Below are 23,396 nucleotides of genomic sequence, written 5' to 3' on the forward strand. Positions count from 1 at the left end.
CTGAGTAAGGACAGGTAAAGTTAGTGGTTATTTGGAAGAACTGATGAGCCAATATTGATACATTATTATTAACCAAAGGACACTGTTTACATTAGGGTTTACTCTTTCTGTTTTACTTTTATGAGTTCTGAGAAATGTATAATGGATCTATCATTACAACGTCATGGTCAATTCAACAATGGTATCAAGACAATAGGAAAGAATAATCTTGCCAACAAACAGTGCTGGGACAACTGAATATTCACACACAAAAGAATGAAATTAGATCCCTCCTTTATACCATATATAAAAATTAATTCAAAGTTTGTCACAGACTAAGAGCTAAAACTATAAAATTAAAAGAAAATATAAGCATAAATCTTTATAAACTCACACTACTCAGTGATTTCATTGAAATACTGCCAAAAAAAGCATAAACAACCAAAGAAAAAATAGGTTAACTCTGGTTTCATCATATAAGAAACTATTTTGCTACAAATAGCACCATAAAAAAGTGGGAAGAATCCACAGAATAAAAGAACATTGGGGATCCCTGGGTGGCTCAGCGGTTCAGTGCCTGCCTTTGGCCCAGGGCGTAATCCTGGAGTCCCAGGATTGAGTCCCACGTCAGGCTCCTGGCATGGAGCCTGCTTCTTCCTCTGCCTGTGTCCCTGCCTCTGTCTCTTTCTCTCTCTCTCTCTATCATGAATAAGTAAATAAATAAATCTTTAAAAAAAAAAAAAGAACATATTTACAAATCATATATTTGAGAAGGAATTTATATCCAGAATCTATAAAGAACTCTTACAACTCAATAAAAAAGCAAATAACCTAAATAAAACATGAATATGGGATTTGAACAGTTATTTCCCCAAGAAAGACATACAAATGGCCAATAAGCACATGAGAAGATGCTCAACTTCATTAGTCATTAGGGAACTACAAATCAAAACCACAATAATACCACTTTATACTCACTAGGGATAGCTAAAATTAAGTCTGGTAAGTGTTGGCAGGGATATGGAGAAACTGGAAACCCTTACAAATTGCTAAGAATGAAAAATGGTTCACCTACTTTAGAAAATAGCCTGGTAGCTCCTTAAAAGGTTGACCATAGTTACCAGATGATCCAGCAGTACCATATCTACATATGTACTCAAGAAATGAGAACATATGTCTACATAAAAACTTGTACATAAATGTTCATAGCCACATTATTTAATAGCCCAAATGTCCATAAAATGATGGATGGATAAATAAAATGTGGCATATATCCATAGCATGGAGTATTATTTAGCATTAAAACAAACGAAGCACTGATTCATGCTACAACATGCATGAACTTTGAAAGCACTAAGCTACATGAAGGAATCCAGTCACAAAACCCACAAAGTATATGATGACATATTCTAGATAGACTGGGCAAATCTGTAGACGGAAAGTAGAATAAGGGTTGTGAAGGCTGAGGGGAGAGGAACCAGAATGCACAGCATATGCCAGTAGGCAAACTAATGGGGTGATGGCCCTGCTCTAAAATTTGACTAGTGATGACTGCACAACTGTGAATGTACTAACACCTACTGAATTATACATTCAAGTAGGCAAAATTTATGGTATATACATTATAACTCAATAAATCCATTAAAAAATAACATCTATGGCCCTTACTGTCAAGGAGCCAATGGTCTAGAATGGAAAAATGCACACTGAGACATGTAGCCTTGCCCCTGTGACTTCACCTTCCCTTGTGAAGGAAATTAACAACACTGCAAAGGGAATTTCTACTATTTTTTTTACACCAACACTTTAATTTGGAGAAAGACAGAAGATCTGATTGACATGACTTCCATTCTCAGAAGAGCAAGGACAATATTAAACACAAAAAGAGAAGACAGATGTATTACTCATCAACTATATTTATGTGTACCTCTTTTTCCTTAAGTAAAGCTTCATGTTTTTCTTCAAGCCGCTTCATTTCAAACGCTAGGGTATCTGCCCTTTTGGATTCAGAGGAAAGTTTATTGTGAAGATCTTGAACCTTTTGTCAGAAACAAAAGTAGATAGTAAGACCATATAATATTAAGTGTTTTTTGTAATTCAATAAATGAAAATTTGATTGGAAATAAAATTTATAGTAATAATATAATTTAGTAATCCTAAATAATTGTGGAAATAGCATGTATATAGAAGTTAACATCGATTTTAAAATACCCAAATAATAATTTAGTAAAAAAAAAAAAAACCCAAAAAACAAAAATCTTACACTTTACTGTTTCTCTCGGTTGCTTGATAAATAGCAAAATGGTATTATCAGTTATACCTCCATTCTCTAGGCAATTATTATTAGTTACTAGAAATGCTAACAAACAATAAAATACCCAAAAATATATATATAAACTCAGAAGATAATAAAAAGGGAAAAGACCTAGATACTCAAATTCAATTATCAACCCCAGAATTAAAATTATAGGTAGAAGAAATCTATCATAAGTTCACAGCCAACTATAAGGCAATGCTTCTTCTCATCTCTATCATTCTTAGAGTATCAAAAGGAATCAAAAGAAATTGAGCTCTTTTGATTTTAATTTAAAAAATTAAGATATTTTCTTACCTGCCTCTTGTATGTTTCTAACTGCGTACGGGCTGCATTTGCCTTCTTTAATTCTTCTTCTAAGCTGACTGTATTATGCATATACATCATGTTTGTTTCTTGTAAAGTTTTCACTTGCTTGCGAAGGTCATTCAGATCTTGTAGCTTCTGACGATATATTTCAACTGTTGACTCTAGTTTATTTGCTTTATCAGAGGTAGCCCTATGATAATACAAACTGCACATTACTGGGTAAGAACTAGTAAATGCATATAACAATTTTATTCTGGCTGTAAAATTAGCCAGATAAGTGAGCAATTGGCCCAAACAAACAAAACAAAAGGAAGGAAGAAAATGAGAGAGACAAAAGAAATAAACTTTGTGGGAACTTTGGAAAAAGACTCAAATCCACCACTGAGCCTTTTTGTTGTAAAGGCATCAAAATAAAAATGCCTTAAATGTGACACACTAATTATCAAACCATTTCATAGAGCACAATGTATAAAAAGAATGGTTTTACAAATGCAACTGAACAAACCTAAGCTTCTCTGTAGCTTATAGGCCAGTTCTGCCTTGTGTATAGCATTCAGAATGGTTTTGTTCCAAGTATCTGATATACTTAGAAAGTTGACTTGTCAAACTTATAATTTGTCTGACAAAGCACTGTCCTTTTTAGTTGGGCTAACCTGACAAACTGGGCTAGAGCAAAAGTAAATACATAAACCAAATCACTTTCTAACACATAAGGTTCAAATGAATGGGTATAAAGATTGTTTCAAATGGACATAAAAACTGCAATAAAAATGGTTAATTGAGAAAATTTAACAGAAAATATAAATAGCACATTAATAGTCTGTTTGCTTAATATTTCAAAGGCAAAAGCCAAATACAAATTTTATATATTGTCAAAGACAATTAGAAAACATTGGGATAATCCTGAAATAAGTATTAAGGTACTTTACCTGTACCTATTTTATATCAAATGCCAAAGTGTGGATTGTGAGAATGCTTTCCCTTATGTAAAAAGTTCACAAGATATACTCTTGAGTACAAAGAGGTCAAGCTAAATGTATCTAAAAGTAATTCAGTTTACACAGTTTTAAGAAAAAGATATCACTTTGAGTTTATGAATTCTAATATGAACTTGTGTTAACATGGGGCAATTCAGTGGCTCAGTTGGTTGAACATCTGACTCTTGATTTCAGCTCAGGTCATGATCCCAGGGTTGCAGGATTGGACCCCACACTGGGCTCTGCACTGGGAGTGGAACCTGCCTGGAATTCTCTCTCTCCCTCTGCCCCTTCCCTCCCCCATCCTTCTTTTCTTTAAAAAAAAATTGTGCTCACAAGAATTGAATATTATCCTTAAGCAGCAATTCCTATGAATAAGCATAAAATAAGTAAAGACTAGGAACCTAGATAAAAACTGATCAGTACTTGATAGGAATAACTAAGAATCCCTGATTAGAATATGGAATACCAAAATGACTAAGGAATAACTCAGAAGTGACATAATTATATTTAGATATGCCATACCTAAGAACGTCTATTTCATCTTTCAGGGCTCTTGTTTCTTCAGCAAGACTAGTCAGTTCATCATTCCTATGCTGAAATTCAATTAGTTGCTTTTCAAGTTCTTCGCAGTGAACACGGTAATCATCTTTTGCAGCTTCAAGCCTTTCATACAGAAAACAAGTATTTATAATGTAATTTCTATCATTTATTTTCTTACTGAGATGAATGCTTAGTAAGACATACTTAAATTATCTTTTTTTTAATTCCACACTCAAAAGAAAGACTAAAGGAATATGACACTTTCAGCTCCTGGATTTGAAATTGGCTGAGAATAAACTTAATGGTCTGAATTTTCATTTTCACTTCTGAAACACTGTACTCGATTATCTCTAGTTCTAATAAGGGTTTTAATCTCAAAAGATGAAGAGATAACATATAGCTATTTATTAAAATTTCTAAAAAATATACATCACATGCAAAGTGGTAAAATATTAACTCTACGTAAGCTATGATAAATTAAGGCTAAGTATTTCAAACACTATAGTAACAACAAATAGTAAAGAGAATACAGTGGATGAAATTAAATATTTAAAAAATTATTTGATTTACCCAAAGGAATGCAGAAAAGGGAACAAAAGAACAGATATGACAAGTGAAAAACAGCATACTAAACAAAACAAAACAAAACAAAACAAAACAAAAAACAGTATACTGACAGACCTAAATACAACCATAACAAAAATTACATAAAAGACAAATAGACTAACACACCAACTAAAAAGGCAGAGACTGTCAGACTAGATAAAAAGCAAGGCTCAAATATATGCTAATTACAAGAGATAGTTTAAATATAAAGGCACAGGTAGATTAAAAGTAAAAAGATTTATAAACACCTTGCAAACAGTAAGCAAAAGGAATTGAGGTGGTTATGTTAACATCAAACAAAATAAATTTTAAAACAAAAGAGTATTATTAAAGACACAGATATTTCATAATTTTTATAAAAGGGTCATTTCATTACAAAGCCATTATCATACATGTGCCTAAAATACATGAAGCAAAAACTGACAGATTCAAAGGCAAAAATCCACAATCATGGTTTAATACCAGTCTCCAATAAATGCAGAAATAAACAAAAATATCAGTAAAACTACAGAAGAGCTCTGAACAACACTATTAACCAACTTGATTTGACATGTATAGAACATGTCTGTCATCAAAAATTACAGAATACACAGTCTTTGCAAGTGCATATGGAACACTCATCACAATGAAACATGCCAAGCAATAAAACAAGTATCAAAAGATTGAAATCTTATGAAATATGTTCTCTAACCACTAGAGACTTAAATTAGAACTTACAATAAGAAGTCTAGAAAAGTCTTAAACACTTGGAAATTAACACATTTCTAAATAATTCACAAGTCAAGAAAGAAATCACACAGAAAATTAGAAAATATTTCAGATTGATTAACAACAGAAAGACAACCAGCCAATCCTTGGGGATACAGCTAAACCAGTGCTTAGAGGAAATTTTACAATTTTAAAGGCTTATATTAGAAATAAAGGAAGGCTTAAAATCAATCATCCAAGTTTCAACCTCAAGAGTCTAGGAAAAGAACAGCAAATTAAACCCAAATAAAAGGGGAAAAAAAAAAAGAACAGCGATCTAAAACTAATAATATGGAAAGTCAATAAAGTGCTTAAAGAGTTTAATAAAATTGATGAAACCCTAGTAAGAATGATCAAGAAAAATAAGAAAAAACACAAATTACTAATATTAGGAATGAAAAAGTATCAGTATCACTCCTATAGTTGTTAAAAGGACAGTTAAAGAATATTATGAACAGCTCTATGCCCATAAATTCAATAACTTAAATGAAATAAACATACACCTTGAAAAGTACAACTTTTCAAACTAACATAGATGAACTAGAAAATCTGAGAAGTCTTATGACCATTAACGAAATTTTGTCATTAAAAGCCCTGTGTTTCACAAAGAAAACCTAGGTCCAGATTGTTTTACTGATAAATTCTATCAAACATTTAAGGAAGAAACAATATCATTCTTACATAAACTCTTTCAGAAAATAGAGGAGGAGAGAATACTTCCCAATTATTTATGAGACTAGCAGAACTCTGACAACAAAACCTGAAAAAGACATTACAAGAGAAAAAAGTTATAGACCAATATCTATTATGAAGACAATCAAAAAAATTCTTTCAACATATTAGCAAATTGAATCCAGTTATACTTATGCAGAATAATAGGTATGACCCAAACTAGTCTAACCCTCAAATAGAAGATTGTTCAACATTCAAAAATTAAACGATCATAATGAAAGAATGAAAAAGAAAAACCACACTGTTATTTCAAGATGTAGAAAAATCACTTGTCAAAAATCAATACCAATTAATGATAAAAACTTTTAGCAAACCAGAAATAAAGGGGGACTCCTCTAAAGTGATAAAAAGCACATTAAAAAAATTTTACAGCAAGCATCATACTTGATGGTACTTAATTGAATGTTTTCCCCTTAAGACCTGGAAGAAAGTAAGATGTTTGCTCTTGCTCAATGCAAGAAAAATAGAGAGCAGAAATAATAAAAGGAAGATGTAAAGCTCTATTAATAGATTAGATGATTGTAGATGCCTTAGATTTTCTACATATATTACCAGAATCAATAGGTGAATTAAGAAACTTTACAAGACATAAAAGTTTCAAAATATAAAATCAAATTTCAACCTATAAAAATCAATTGTACATATCAGCAGCCACTTTTCAGAATAATTTTAATTGTACTTTTAATAGTACCTACTTGGGAATAAAGGTAATAAAACACATACAAGACTTCTCTGGTGGAAACAACACAACATTGCTGAGAGAAATTAAAGACTTAAATAAATGAAGACACCATATTCATAGATAGAAATTTTCAATGTACTTTTCAATTTTATACAACCTAAATCATAATCACAAAAGGTGTTTTTAAACAGAAACTGACTTGCTGACTCTCAATTTTAAGTGATAATGCAGAAGACTTGGAACAACCAAAACAAATTTTGAAAAGAAAGAATAAAATTGGAATACTTACACTACCTGATTTTAAGCTTACTCTAGAACTAAGACCATACCATATAGGTAAAAAGACAAAGTGATCAAGGGAAAAGAACTTAAAGAATCAAGAAAATGACCCAAATTTTATGGCTAAACCATTTTCCACAAAGGTACAAAGCAATGTGGAGTAAAATTAAAATCTTTCCAAATGATGATACTGTAACAACTAGATAACCATATGGAAAATAAAGCTTGACTCCCACACCTTACACTATTACAAAAAAATAAAATAAAAATGACCATAGACTTACATGTAAAAGAGAACACTAGGAAGGTTCTAGAAGAGAATAGAAGAAAGTATCTTCACGGCATGGTAGTAGACAAAGATTTCTTGGGCAGTACATAAAAACACTAATATTAAAAATACTGACAAAATAGACTTCATCTAAGTAAAGAACTCTATTCACTGAGAGACACCATTTAAAAAATGAAAAGGCAAGCCACAGGATGAGTAAAATATTACTATGCACATATCTAACAAAGAATTTGCATTCAAAATTTTCAAAATTCCCACAACTAATGGATAAGGACAAATAATCCAATTTAAAAACAAGTCAACAGTGTGAAGAGATAATTCATGAAGTAAGATATATTGCACCAAGCACATGGAAAGGAGCTTATCACATCAGGAAAATGCCATTTAAGTCATAAAGAGATGCTACTAAACTTTTCCTGAAATATTTAAAGTTAAAAAGATGGATAAGAACAAATTATGCTACTCAGGCAAAAAAAACCAGAGCAACGAGCAGCAAACTCTGCTCATGGGAGTATAAAATGTTATGACTACTTTGGAAAATGACTTGGCAGTGTCTTTTATGATTAAACACAGAGCTATTGCATAACTCAGCAATACCACTCTACATATTTACCAATGAGAAATAAGAAAAAAATATATCAACAGAAAGTCTTATATTACAACATTCAGACTCGTTTTACTCATATTAACCAAAATATGGAAACCCAAATGCCCATCATCTAAAGGAAAATTGATGAATAAAAGTGTGCTATAATGTGGAATAACTGCAAATATTTGAATACTACTCAGTCATAAAAGATAATGAATCATAGATACATTCAAAACATAGATTAATCTCACAAGCATGCTGAACAAAGGAAGCCAGTCACCAAGGAGTTTATACTGTATGATTCAATTTATATGACACTCTAAATCAGAGAAAATTCATGTATAGTGAAAAATAATCAGAAGAGTAATTAGCCTCTGAGAGGTAGGGACTGAATGGGAAGAAAGATAAAGGAACTTTCTTCAGTGATTGAGATGAACAGTAATTGATTAAAGTGTGAAATTACACAAATGTATGCATGTTAAAACATGTCAAATTGTACTATTTATTCATCTTACAATATGTAAATGTTACCTTGTAAAAGAACTGTAAACATACTGAAATCTTATTAATAGTTTGCTTTATTACAAAGGTAAGGTTAGCAATTCTTAAATTACCTTGTGTGTTTTGGGACAGAGTATATGAGTAAATATACTGAGGAAAATGGGAGACAGGTTTCTCATTATTGGAGAAAGAGTTTAAAATATGGAAATGGAGATCAGAATGAACCCTGAAAACACAGAGGACTAAAATGAAAGATGTCCATATGAACTTATAGTGAGCGAATAAAAACCAATGCAGACATGTGTATATACAAGTGTGTGAACACAGCAAGTGTGACCATGTGCAAGTATATTTCCTAGCTCTTTACAACACCAAAGGTGTCTAGAAGCAAGGACAGAAAAACTCATCTGGAGCACAAGATCTTTGTTTCTAAACAATATTGTCAAATATAAGGAATGAGGGATCCTTGGAAAAATGGCTGCTGCAGAGTCAGGAAAGGACAAGAGGAGTATTTTGTTGTTCCAGAAAGTAAGAAAGTGCTCGAAGGATAGCAACACATTGAAAGGACACCAGAGGCAGCTGACAGGCTTCCTAGAGGCCGAATCTGGGATAATTTCACCTTTAAATAAATGATAGCAGCTATGGATTTAAAGATCATTGAGTAAGAATCCATTACTAACTGCAATGCATGATCCTGGATTGGATTCTGAATCAGGAAAAAAATAGCCATAAGAGACAATGAGACAACTAATGGAATATGATCTGTGGATTAGATAACAATATTGTACCAATGACAAACCCCTGAATTTTAATCACTATACTGTGGTTTATAAGACAGTAGGTTTTTTAAGGAAAATACATGCCAAAGTATGCAGGGATAATGGTACAAGACTCCCAACTTACTTTCAAGTGGTTTAGAAAAAAAAATGTGAATCCATAAGAATATGTATACTAAAGTGAATGGTAAAAACTGCAAAAACAATTGTGGAATCTGAGTAAAAGGTATAAAGGAATTATTTGCACTATTGTTGCAACTGTTTTTTGCATTTAAATTTGATAACAAAAAAAAGGAACAAAAAAATACATATAGTACAATTAGAGTGCCTTATGGTTCCAGGCTCAGCAGCAAGCACACAAGAGACAATGTTTATTAGAGGTAAGATGTACAACACCTTTTTTTTTTAAGAAGAAATATAAAAGTTAAAATGGAAAGCACCTCTTTAGCTTAAGATGTCCATTTTTTCCACTTATTATCAGGTTCCCTCTTATACATAAGAAATGCTCCACTCTCCCCGGGCCCCAGTGATCACTCCTTTAAACTCCCAGAGGACTTGCCCATTGCCCGCATTTGGCCCTTATCATAAGTTATTTTAAACTGTTTTTTGTTGTCGTCATTGTTGTTGTTTTTTTATATACATATCCCACTTACCTAACTAGATTTTAAGCTCTGTAGAGGCAAGAACCACTTATACCATTTGGGTATCTTCAGAGCTTAATCAGTATCCTAAGCATGCTATAAAGCTCTAAGATGCTACAACATGTGATAAAATGCTTAATAATTAGTTGTTGAAAGGATTTTCTAGCTCTTAAACAGAATTCTACGGAATAATTTTTATTAAAAATGCTACCTGAAGTTTTCTTCCTGTAATTGTTCTAGTTGTAACTGCGCATGAAAATACTTTTTTGCAACCATTGTATTTGGATCATCAAAAGATCCATCCAACTGGTCAAGTTTTTCATTCATCATCTCATTCTCAGAAACTAATGAATTCTTTTCATCTTGAAGTGCAGTCACCTAAAAAACAAATATACAAACATAAGTATCAATAGCAAAAAAGTCCCGAGGTCACATTATAATTGTGACTAAGCCATTAAATTAGCTTGGTTAATCAGACTAGATAGTTCCTATGGATCCTTCCAAATCTGAAATTTTGGGTCTAGGCTGTTTAAGTCAAAGAAAAGAAATCAAAATAATTTGATTAATATAGAGAAAACAGAGTAATACATTTAAGTATCTTCAAAATGTTATGCTTGCCCTAGTTTGGGGAAGAAAATGTTTCTAAAATTTGATGTATCAATAAACTTCAAAAAATTAATTTGTTCCCCTTTTAGTTATAAATTTACTATCAGGATGCTGTTACCTAGTAAGCTAAAATACACACACATATATGCACAAAGTTATTTTAGGCTCATAGCAGAAAATTATCAGTTACATATATGCCTTCAGGCACAAGCCCATTATTTTGCTAATGAATCGGTAACAAAAAGTTGAACTGAATCCATTTGCACACTGAGGCTGTTTGCTTATATATATTTTTAAAGATTTTATTTATTTATTTGACAGAGAGAGAGAGCGTGAGCATGCCAGAGAGCACAAGCAGGGGGAACAGCAGAAGGAGAGGGATATGCAGGCTTCCTACTGAGCAGGGAGCCTGATGTGGGGCTCAATCCCAGGGTCCTGGGATCATAATCTGAGCTGCGGGCACACGCTTAACTGACTTAGCCACCCAGGCATCCCGTTTACATTTTACAATTGATAAAAACATGTAATTTTAGAAGCACATCAATACCAGTGCCTAACACATTATTTTATTTACATATTTATGCAACAAATATAATTTGCTCCCTCAATTCTTTTTCTTTTCCATTTAAAAATATCTTTAAAAATTTACAGCTAGGCTGTAACCTTATACAAGACCAATTTTTATTAGGATTCATTTGAAAAAACCCGAATCTTCGGCCTCTCATGACTTTCAGCATATTACTACATAGGTTTGAGAGATTATTTTTTTCAATAATTGTAATTAATTCAACCCAATTATGTGAATGATTGGTGAGCTAGTGAGCTAGTAATAGGAAATTAAAGATTACAAACACTGTCCCTCAAATGAGCAACACAAAGGCTGAGAACTGTCCCCAGACTGACTACAGGAGAAAGAAGTTTCTCTTCCTAAATATAATGCATGCATCCATCCTTGCCATACAAGCAGTTTAGTGACTATTATCTGTTATGAACAATCCTAAATTATTGAGATACACAAAAAGAATGAGAGTTTGAACCCTCAGTATCCTTGGGGTAGAAATGTAAATAATTACACAACAGAAAACATTCAAGGTGCTTTCATGGAAGCATACCATAAGGTGGGGGTGGGACACAAAAGAAAGAATATCTCATCTTGGCTGGAGGGGAGAGGCTCTCACAAAAAGATCAACGGAAGAGAAACAATACCCTCAGTCTTCCAAAACTGGACAGGAACCCTCCAAAGAGGGTAGAGGGGCAAGGGCAAATTTAATTTTCAACACCCAGTGTGTAATCAACCTGGTTCCTATCCATGTTTTACAGTGTGGCCTCAGAGCCACCTTTAATCATAGACTGAAGGAAGGGGTAATAAACATGCAAATTCCTTGTACCACACCCTCCTATCCAGGCCTTAGAATGTCCAGGAGTGGTTCTAGGCATCATAATGTATCTGCATTTATCTCTCTCTGGTTTGTTCTCTATTTCTTTGTTTCTCTCTCCTCTGTTGCTGTCTCTCTGTCTCTGTTTCTGTTTCTCTGAGTTATTTAAGAGATAGAAAAATTCAAAAAGCTAAAAAAAAGGCTCATTTTCTCACATCACCAGATTTAACTTAACACTTGTATATCATTTGCATATTTAAAAAAATGAAACATGAAATTCTATAGCTGGAGTCCCCTTTATCTCATTAGAGTTTGAAAATCACTGTTTCAGATATACACTTATCTTGTACAATGGTGGGCAGGAGTATGTTTTCTCTAACATACCATAAGCAAGACTGGCCACTGCTACTGCAGTAAGTGAAGAATTGCTGCCTACTGCTGCCAGGTGTTATGAATAATGGCTGGGAAAAGCAGAATTAAAAAATAAAAAACACTGGCAAACACTTCAGAACTTGCCCGAAGGCCCCATAATAATCCTGACTGGAACAGAACTAGAAGACTACATCAGAGTTTCTAGAACTTCACATCAAAGTATCATGTGGAGATTTTTCTTTCTTTTTCTCAAGTACACATTATTGGACCTGCCTTCTGATTTCCTGGATCAGAATTTTGCTTGTCCCAATGTTTATAACCATAATGTGCACAGAACCAACATAGTTCTGTATTTGAAAGGATTCAAGCTTCACCAGATCTTTCACCACAAAATTCCCACTTTTGCATTCTTTGATTAAAACATGTTTGCTAGCTAAACTGTGTCAACACATAGTTTCTTTAAGAATGGCTTCATGAGGGGTGCCTGGGTAGCTCAGTGGTTAAGCACCTGCCTTTGGCTCAGGTCGTGATCCTACGGACCCAGGATGGAGTCTCACATCAGGCTCCTTGCAGGGAACCTGCTTCTCCCTCTGCCTATGTCTCTGCCTCTCTCTGTGTCTCTCACGAATAAACAAATAAAAATCTTAAAAAAAAAAAAAAAAAAAAAAAAAAAGAATGGCTCATGAGGTCTGCATCTGAGCGCTTTGTTTGGGTATAAGGCTGCTTCCCTGCCTAGGTACTCTGCAGAAACCTCTCTTCCATATTCTGGCATTCAAGTTGTAGGGGAACCTGATTTTGTCTTTGTGGGTGATTTGCCTTTTCTACCTGAATGACTAGTACTTGTTTTTCCTTTATTCTTGAAGTTCAGTAGCTTACCTAGGATAAAGCCTGCTGTTAAGTATTATTCATGGATTTGTTTCTATATAGCTACAATTTCCTTTTAAACCTCATTTTATTGCCCTACCACCTAGTCTATTTTACTGATGAAATTGTTATACAACATGAAGCAAAGGTTATTTTCTAAGCTTAGCTCAAGTCTTTGAGCATGCTCTTTAATCTGCAATGCTTGCACATTTGTCATGCTTTTATTCTTTTCATCTAATTCATGCTTCATCAGCAGTCAAGATACCCTATATTTTCCAGTGTAGTTGAAGACTTTTTGGGACACCCTCTCCACTGTAGCAAGACCTAGTACATCTTCCCTTCTAAGTCATGGTTGGGACTGTTTTCTCTCTTCAGCCTTGTGAATTGTCAAGGAAGGATGGGGTAAGGTTGTGTGTGATGGGTTCTGCTCTAAGTGCTTAATGTATATCAACTCATTTAATCCTTATAATCACTCTGGGGAGATACATACTATTATCACATCATTTCTAGAACAAAAGAGAAAATTGAACTATAAAGAATTTAAATAATTTGCCTGAGAGGACACAACCAATAACACGGCTAGGTTCTGAATATGGTTAGGCGGATTTAAAATCTACCCCACTAACCATTAACTATTGTCTCTCATACCAAGTTTATTTTACTAATGTGTAAATGCATATGAACTCAAGAATTATATATATACATGTGTTCAGATACATGTACATGTTAGCAAAACAAACTTGGTATTCTCATTTATGAAGGGTGGGGCAGGTCGATCACTTCTAAATACTTCAATAAATGACCTCACTTAAATATTCACACTCTATGCAGTAGCTATTTTAGTTTCTTCTTTTTACAAAAGAAACTAAGGGCTCATCTAAATACTTGAAATTCTACAATCAAAAGGATTTTCTCAAAGAAGTAGGTGTTAGCAATTTTCAATTCTAAGAGAAAAATAACTATGAAATTCATGCTTGAATATTCAAGCCTATAACAAATACTTTAAATTTGCCTTCTAAGAAATGAAACCCAACCTCTAAAACACTTTGCCAATGAATTATTTACAATAAAACCTTTCTAAACTTCAAGACTAAATTTTTCTCAGATTGATTTCTTTTCCCACCTGCATATCCAGTTCTTGGCATCTTTGCCTCAGTTCTTCTTTTTCTGCTAGTGCTTCCTGAAGTTCTTCCAAGGCCCTTTTAAGCTGAAACACAAAATGTCCTGATTCTTAGTAAGGTGTGTTTTGACACAAATTGAAAAATATATGTACGTACATACATATAAATATATATATATATATACACACACTGATATTAAAAATGGTCAGGGTGCCTGAGAGGCTCAGTCAGTTAAGCATCTGCCATTGGCTCAGGTCATGATACTGGAGTCCCAGGATGGAGCTGGTATCAGACTCTGCAGGGAGTCTGCTTCTCCCTCTGCCTCTCCATCTCCCCATCCACCCCTACTCATGTTCACTCTCTCACTTGTTCCCTCTCTCAAAAAATTAAGTAAAATATTTTTTAAAAATAGCTATTAAAATTTATTAATAAGTTTACTCTCTTTGGGTCTTCATTTGAAACTTTCTAGGGTTACCATGCAAATTATATAATAGAAGATGCACTTAGCACAGTCTCTCTGGCACATAGTAGACAATGACTGACTACTCAGAGTGAGGGGGAAGATTTTAAGGTAGTGGCTTTATGCAAATGGATAGCTGTGTGAGACAGTGGTCATTTGGGTAATGGGAGAAGGTGTTGATTAGTACAGAACAATGATGAAGGGCCTAACTGTGGATGGAAATCATGCATTTATAATGACCCCAATTCAAATGAATGGCTGTACTTTTCTCTAACAGTGCTCAACTGCATGGATATAGCAGTAAAAAAGGCTTTCATTGTAGTTTTGATTTCCATTTCCCTGATGATCAGTGATGTTGAACATTTTCTCATGTGTCTGTTGGCCATCTGCATGTCTTCTTTGGAAAAATGTCTATTCATGTCTTTTGCCCATTTTTTAAATTGAATTATTTGTTTTTTGGGTGTTGGATTTTATAAGTTAACCATGGAGAAGAAATTGATGGTTACCAGAAGGGAAATGGGTGGGAAGATGGGTTAAATAGGTGATGGGGACTAAGGTGTACACTTGTCGTGATGAACACCAGGTGATGTATGGAAGTGTTGAATTACCATATTGTACGCCTGAAGGTAATATTACACATTATGTTAACTGGAATTTAAATGAAAACTTTAAAAAATGTATCTGTTAAAAAATGTCTCAATTTGTTATTTTTCTGTAATATTCACAGTCTAATGTTTAAGGCTAAAGTCACACAGAAATGAAGTTTTATGTAAATCTTTATGAAAATTTTTTATTCAATTTGCATTTTCTAAAAATTGAACTATCAGTAACAGAGTTTTATATATACACACACATACACACACACACACAATGTAATGATTCAACAACAACACAATGGTTAGATGCCATGAAGTAGATGGCAATGCCTCTTAACTGTATTGTGTGTTGTCAGGCCCAAGGGCCTCCTCCATCCTTGTCAAAGGGAGTGCTAACCTCCCCTTTCATACAACTTTCCTTATGAAATATTTAAACAACAGAGTATTAGAGGATGTTGTTTAACTTCATTTCAAAAAATTTAGAAAAAACATAGTATGTTTAAATTCAAATAAAATTTCATAGAAAAAAAGTTTTAATTTGAAATATTTCATGAAATGACTGGTGACACTCATGAAAAACAGTTGTTCAAAAATATAACAGAAAAAGTACTAGATGCATTTGGCTCTCCCTATACCCCTTCCCCTAGAATCTAGTTCAGATTATATGTCAGAGAAGAGTTCCTTTTGCCCCCTGTGTAACAGTCATGTAATAGAACCAGGGAAAGGAGTCTTGAGCACAGGGTCTTGGAGCTGTTTCTTCAACATGACAAAAATTATATTATCTTATTAGATAAATTAGGTATTAGCAGAATTTGTATATTGTCTACCCTTAGAATGAGTCACATATGTATTATAAGTTTCAGAAGGAAAGTTCAATGTCACTCAACTCTTTGAACATGAGCATAAAAAATTCTGGAGACTGACAGTACTTGCATTCATGAGGGAATGCATGACAATACTCAATTGAAATGTTACAGAATAAACAACCTAAATTTTATGGAGAAAAATATTCTTGTATATGTTCCCCTATGTAAGCTTTATGATACTAATTATAATTAGCCAAGGAACTGTATGAATGTTTTCAACATTTTCCCCACATATTGAGATACTCACCTGTTGTTCTAATTCTCCAACAGTATCATTTGTAGGAGAGTTCAATATTTCTTTACTCATCAACTAAGAAATTAAAATAGTAAAGTTAAGTACAATAAAGAGATGCTACAAAGTAAAACAAGTTTACTTGAAAGGACAGTAAAATGCTTGATATTCAGTTTTCCTTTGCCATACTTTGATGATCCTTAGAATATTATTCAAATAAAAACTTTACTAGAGGCTTAAGCTAAATAACACAATGTTTAACCATTAGATCTGTGAGGATACCAGAAGCAAAGTGGACTGGAAGATATATTTAAAATACTTGTATGCTGAAAATTCACAATCCAAATTATAAAAGATGAACTACTATATAAAACTGGTAACAAAATAATAAATATTAAAGATTCTTCCATAAAATAAATTAACACTCTTAAAATACAACCTTTAAATGTGTGACATGGCAAAAGCCTAATTTGAGAAGTTATTTTAAAAGGAGGAGTTACAATTACATGAAAGAAAGGATCCTTATAAAAATAACTTTTTTGCATCTGAAAGGCAGATTTATGTATTTTGAGGCTTTAAATTCAAGCCAGCAATGCAAACTCAGAGCAAAGTGCTAACTTCCTGTGAAAGGTCTCCCTCCACATCATGCTCCTGCCAAACTAAGTTTGCCCTCACTAATCCTCTACTCTACCTACCCTCAGGTCTCCTCTGCATTCCACATACCTTAGCCTTTAAGTCTGATGTTAAGAATCAACGTGTACCACATGAATTCTGGTTGAATTTACACAACTAGACTGGCTTGAACCCAGCCTACCTGGCTCCCAAACTTATCACCATATTTGCTTACAGTACTAACATTCTGAAAATGAATATAAGATATATTTACATACATGCTTTAAAATTTCAAGACAGACTGTCCTAATTGGTAGAAAAAAAAAGATAAAAATTCTTATTTGGTCAGAGGTGGTTTATCCTGCTTAGGTGAAGCTATTTAAGGGATCCTGACAATATTAATTTATCTTTTAAAATATAGAAGTACTAAAATTAGGATTGAAATCTTTTTAAGATATTTTGGGGAAAGAAAAGAAGGAAAGATACACTAGCTTAAGATAAGTCAATCTGCTGCAAAGAGCAAGCAGATTTCTGTTTGTACAAACAGAAATATATATTCATATATATGTATATATATATATGAAAAAAAACTTACCTCTTGAATAGCAGTCATAACCACATGTTGAACAGATTCTTCTAGTGTCATTATATTTTGAATATGTTCTGTGTTTTAAAAAAAAAGATCTGATAAAAATCTACTCTTAACCCCTGGTACCTTAGCCATTCAATTAACAGCACAGAAGTTCATTTACCACACATACTTCTTTATGTAAGTATTTTTTCATAAGATATATGTCTACTAATATTAGATAAGCAGAATTGAAATATTCATAATTTTAAATGTTTTATTTTTTCTAAAGAAGAAAACCTCTAATTTTCTTAGGAGAAAGAAATTATAATCTTAAAACAATTATGACAATTTCTTCCCTGTTGTTAAATATTCAGTATTCTAGGATGAATCCATAAATATTAAATGAATTCCTAAAATCTCCAACCTAAAAAGTCACATTTTATCACCTACTTAGCTCATTTCAGGAGGGCTTTTTTTTAGAATTTTTTTAAATTTTTATTTATTTATGATAGTTACACAGAGAGAGAGAGAGAGGCAGAGACATAGGCAGAGGGAGAAGCAGGCTCCATGCACCGGGAGCCCGACGTGGGATTCGATCCCAGGTCTCCAGGATCGCGCCCTGGGCCAAAGGCAGGCGCCAAACCGCTGCGCCACCCAGGGTTCCCTCAGGAGGGCTTTTTAAAGAAGGGACTTCCTGTAAACACACACTCAACATTCATCACATCTCATCTCAAGGAGATATTTATGCCTTACCACAAACACAGAGGCAGTAAGTTGATTCTGTCCCAATAAGAAATGAGGAACCATAAGAAAAAGTGTTCCATATATTTGCATAATCCACCTCAACTATATGTTCTTCAGCTAAAACAATTTCCAAAAATTTCTAAATTTCAAAAAAAAACCCATCACATTATTTTCAAATACTTTTATTGTTTTAATGATTCTTCTAGAAAACTTCTGAAAGTTCTCTCAATCTTTCTTTCATTCGTAAAGCCAAGACTAGACAAAGATTCTGACAGGTTCTGGTATGCAACTGACCACTAAGTGGGGAGTGGGTGGGAAAGCAGAAGAATTTTTTTTTTTAAAGAGTCCATTTATTTATTCATGAGAGACACAGGGAAAGAGAGAAGCAGAGACACAGGCAGAGGGAGAAGCAGGCTCCACGCAGGGAGCCCAATGTGGGATTTCATCCCGGGTCTCCAGGATCACGCCCTGGGCTGAAGGTGGTGCTAAACCGCTGAGTCACCCAGGCTGCCCAGCAGAAGAATTAAGTAGAGAATGTACAAGCAATGCAATGTTTTACTTTAACTGGATTTTCTGGATAATGGAATGTTTTAAGACTGCTAAAGCCTTCAAAAAATTATCTTTTCTTCCATCAAGATAAACAGAATACTTATTTAACCAAAGAAGTTCATTCTTTCAAGACTGAGGTTACTGCAATACCTTGGAATCATTCTGGAATCAACTCTCATTACAAAGTATAAAGATGTGTAAACTGTTTTACATTTTGTATGTGTTTTGTTTTTAAGTTTTAATTAATTTACTGCAAGATTTTCTTTACTTGCTCACTTCTAAAAATTGCCCACATACCTCCAAGAAGAAATCCAATTAAGTAACACTGATGTTTTTAATAGTGACAATGAAACTATTTTGTATTTATTAGTTTTATTTAAATATGTGGAAACTGAACTTCCTTTTAAAATTCTGAGGACAAAATTGCTAAATAATGCTTGGAATTAAATCATGAAAATAATGTTAAAGTTCATGGAAGGAAACAAAATCAACTTAGGGAGAAATTACAGTTTAAAATATCTAATTATAATCTATAATAGGAAGAACTGATTAATTCACAAGAAAATAGATGGAATGAGATAAAAAGAATAGATACTAAATAGTACAAATAGAGTCAAAGCCAAAAGTTGGTTCTTTGAAAAAAGATGATTAAAATTGACAAACATGGAGGAGGGAAGATGTGAGGGTTGCTGGGGGCAGGGGAGGCATTAAGGAGAGCACTTCATGTAATGAGCACTGGGTGTTATATGCAACTGATGAATCACTAAATTCTACCTCTAAACTAATAAAAAAAAAAAAAAAAGAAGCATGTATTGCCTCTTCTCCCCAAAAAAGCATAATGATAGAGAATTTTAAAAGCAGCAAAAAATAGAAATAAAATAAAAAATAAAAACATTATATAAAAGGGCAACTCCACAAGTCTATCAGCTGATTTTTTAGCAGAAATTTTGTAGGTTAGAAGAGAATGGCATAAAAAAAAAAAAAAAAAAAAAAAGAAGAGAATGGCATGATATATTCAAAGTGCCAAAAGGAAAGAACTAAGAATACTCTACCCAACAAGGTTATCACTGAGAATTGAAAGAGAGATAAACAGTTTCCCAAACAAAAGTTAAGCGAGTTCATTATCATTAAACTAACCTTACAAGAAATGCTAAAGGGAATTCTTTAAGTGGGAAACAAAAGGACATAACCAGAAGTAAAGTTATGAAGGGAAAAAATTTCACAGATAAAAGCAAACATAAGGGCAGTAGATTAATCACTTATAAAGCTATTATGGAAGTTAAAACACAAAAGTAGTAAAATCACTTATATGTACAAAAATTAATCAAAGGATACAAAAAAACAAAAAGATGTAAAATATGACATCATATACATAAAATGTGGAGAAGGGAGTGGAGAAGGCAGTCTAAATTTAGTGCTCTCAGAACTTAAGCAACCATCAAATTAATATAAATTCCTATGCAGAATGTTATAGATCAACTCAATGGCAACCAAAAATCAAAAACCTATACCAGATATACAAAAAAAAAAATAAAGAAGAAAGAATCCAACCATAATCCTATGGAAAAGCATCAAGCCACAAGGGAAGAGAGCAAGAGAAGAAAAAAGGAACAGAACTACAAACACAACCAGAAAACAATAAAATGACAATAAGTATATTACTTATCAATAATTACTTTAAATGTAAATGGACCAGATACTCCAATCAGAAGACCTATGATGATGTAATGGATAAAAATAACAAGACCAATCTATATGCTACACCTGTATGAATCTAAAAGAAACTCACTTCAAACCTACAGACACAAATAGACTGAAAGTAAAGGGATAGAAAAAAAAAATACTCCATGAAAATAGAAGAAGGAAAAAAAGCCAGGATAGCAATACTTCTATCAGAGAAAATAGACTTTAAAACAAAGACTGTGGCAAGAGACAGAAAAGGGTACCACATAATATTAAAGAGGTCACGCCAACAAAAGGATGTAACAACTGTCAGTATCTCTGCACTCAGCATAGGAACTACCTAAATACATAAAGAAAATAATAAGAGCCATAAAGGGAGGAATTGACAGTAATAGCAGAAGACAAAAAATTTACATCATTGGATAGAACACTGAGACAGAAAATCTACAAGGAAATAGTGGCTTCGAATGATACATTCAATCAGATGAACCTAACAGGTATATGCAGAACATACCATTCAAAACAGCAGAATACACAATCTTTTCAATTGCCCATGGAACATTCTATAGGATAGATCATGTTAGGCCACAAAACAAGCCTCAATAAATTTAAGAAAATGGAAGTCATATCAAGCATCTTTTCCAACTAAGACAGTATGAAACTAGAAATCAAATACAAAAAAAGAACTGGAAAAGAACAGACATATAAGTAGGCTAACCAACATGCAACTAAACAACCAACAGGTTAACAAAGAAATCAGAGGAAATAAAAAAATACATGAAGACAAATGGAAATGAAAACACAACAGTCCAAAACCTCTGGGATGCAGCAAAGGCAGTTCTAAGAGGGAAGTTTATAGTGAACCAAGCCTATCCTCAAGAAACCAGAAAAATCTCAAAAGGAGTTTTAGGAAAGTAAGAACAAACAAAGGCCAAAGTTAGTGGAAGAACAGAAATAATAAAGATTCAAGTGAAAATAAATGAAACTAAAAAACCATAGAAAAGATCAATGAAACCAGGAGCTGATTATTTAAAAAGATAAAATTGATAAACCTTTAACCAGTTTCAGAAAAAGAAAAAAGAAAAAAGAAAAAAGAGGCAATTCAAAATGAGAAATAAAGAAGGAGAAATAGTAACTGACATCACAAAAATACAAAGAATTGCAGGAAACTATTTTGAAAAATTATATGCCAACAAACTGGACAATCTACAAGAAATGGATAAATTCCTGGAAACATATAATTTTCCAAAATGGAATCAGGAAGAAATAGAAAATTTAAGCAGACCTATTACAAGTAATGAAATTGAATCAGTAATAAAAAATAACTCCCAATAAACAAATATCCAGGAACAGCTGGATTCACAGGTAAATTCTACCAAACATTTAGAGAATAGTTAATGCCTATTCTTATCAAACTGTTCCAAAAAATAGAAGAAGGAAACTTCCAAATTCATTCTATGAGGCCAGCATAACCTTGATATCAAAACCAGATAGAGACACTACAAAAAAAGAAAATTAAGAATCAATATCTCTGATTATCCCAGATTCAAAAATCTTCAACAAAATATTACCAAACTGCATTCAATAACACATTAAAAGGATCATTCACCATGATCAAGTGAGATTAATTCCAAGGATGCAAAGGTGGTTCAATATTCACAAATCAATCAATGTGATATATCAATAAGAAGAATAAAAACCATGTGATCATCTCAATAGATGCAGAAAAGCATTTGACAAAGTACAATATTCATTCATGGTTAAAAACCCTTAACAAAATAAGTTAGGGGGAACATATTTCAACATAATACAGGACATATCTAAAAATTCCGCAAGTTACATCATACTTAATGGTATAAAACTGAAGGCTTTTCCTCAAGATCAATATCAAGATAAGGATTTCCATCCTCACAACTTTTTTTGACATAGTACTGGAAATCCTCACTGTAACAAGCAGACAAGAAAGGAAATAAAAGGTACCCAAAGTCGTAAGGAAGAAGTTAAACTGGTACTATTTGCAGATGACATACTACTTTATATAGAAAACAACTATACCAAAAAACTATTAGAACTAATATGTGAATTCAGTAAAGTTGCAGGATACAAAATTAATATACAGAAATCTGTTGTGTCTCTATCTACCAATAATGAAGTAGCAGAAACAGATACTAAGAAAACAATCCTATTAAAATGGCACCAAAATAAAATATCTAGGAATAAATTTAACCAAGGAAGTGAAAGACTTATACTCTGAAATCTTTAAGAAATTGATGAAAGAAACTGAAGATGACACAAATAGATATACCAGGCTCACAGACTGAAGGAATACTGTTAAAATGTCCATAATATCCAAAGTCATCTACAGATTCACTGCAATCCCTATCAAAATACTAACAGCATTTTTCACAGAAGTAGAACAAGTTATCCTAAAACTCTATAGAACCACAACAAACCTTGAGTATCCAAAGCAATCTCGAGAAAGAACAAGGCTGGAGGTATCAGAATCCCAGATTTCAAGATAGTACTTACAAAGATCTAGTAATCAGAATAGTCTGGTACTGGCTTAACAACAGACACATAGATCAATGCCACAGGATACAAAGCCTAGAATAAACCCACACTTATATGGTCAAATTAATCTATGACAAAGGAGACAAGAATATACAATGGAGCAAAGACAGTCTCTTCAATAAATAATGCTGGGAAAACTGGATAGCTACAGGCAAAACAATGAAGCTGGACCCCTCCCTTACACATTATACAAAAATAAACTCAAAATG

At 33.1% G+C, this 23,396-nt stretch overlaps 1 protein-coding gene and 1 non-coding gene across 2 annotated transcripts in view; both read right to left on the reverse strand.

The window, feature by feature from the left end:
* HOOK1 (hook microtubule tethering protein 1) overlaps positions 1 to 23,396 on the reverse strand; it is a 65,736-nt gene that overhangs the window by 19,905 nt on the left and 22,435 nt on the right. The window contains exons 6-12 of the mRNA XM_025427837.3: positions 17,665 to 17,732; positions 16,473 to 16,535; positions 14,306 to 14,389; positions 10,176 to 10,342; positions 4,105 to 4,245; positions 2,591 to 2,792; positions 1,907 to 2,017 (exon numbers count right to left, since the gene is read on the reverse strand). Coding sequence (XP_025283622.1) covers positions 1,907 to 2,017; positions 2,591 to 2,792; positions 4,105 to 4,245; positions 10,176 to 10,342; positions 14,306 to 14,389; positions 16,473 to 16,535; positions 17,665 to 17,732 — 836 coding nt within the window. The remainder of the gene's footprint in view (positions 1 to 1,906; positions 2,018 to 2,590; positions 2,793 to 4,104; positions 4,246 to 10,175; positions 10,343 to 14,305; positions 14,390 to 16,472; positions 16,536 to 17,664; positions 17,733 to 23,396) is intronic.
* LOC112647639 (U6atac minor spliceosomal RNA) lies at positions 15,650 to 15,775 on the reverse strand. The gene has a single exon (XR_003128396.1). It is a non-coding gene; the product is annotated as a U6atac minor spliceosomal RNA (small nuclear RNA).

The sequence above is a fragment of the Canis lupus genome, chromosome 5, assembly GCF_003254725.2.
Source record: "Canis lupus dingo isolate Sandy chromosome 5, ASM325472v2, whole genome shotgun sequence".
Taxonomy (NCBI): domain Eukaryota; kingdom Metazoa; phylum Chordata; class Mammalia; order Carnivora; family Canidae; genus Canis; species Canis lupus.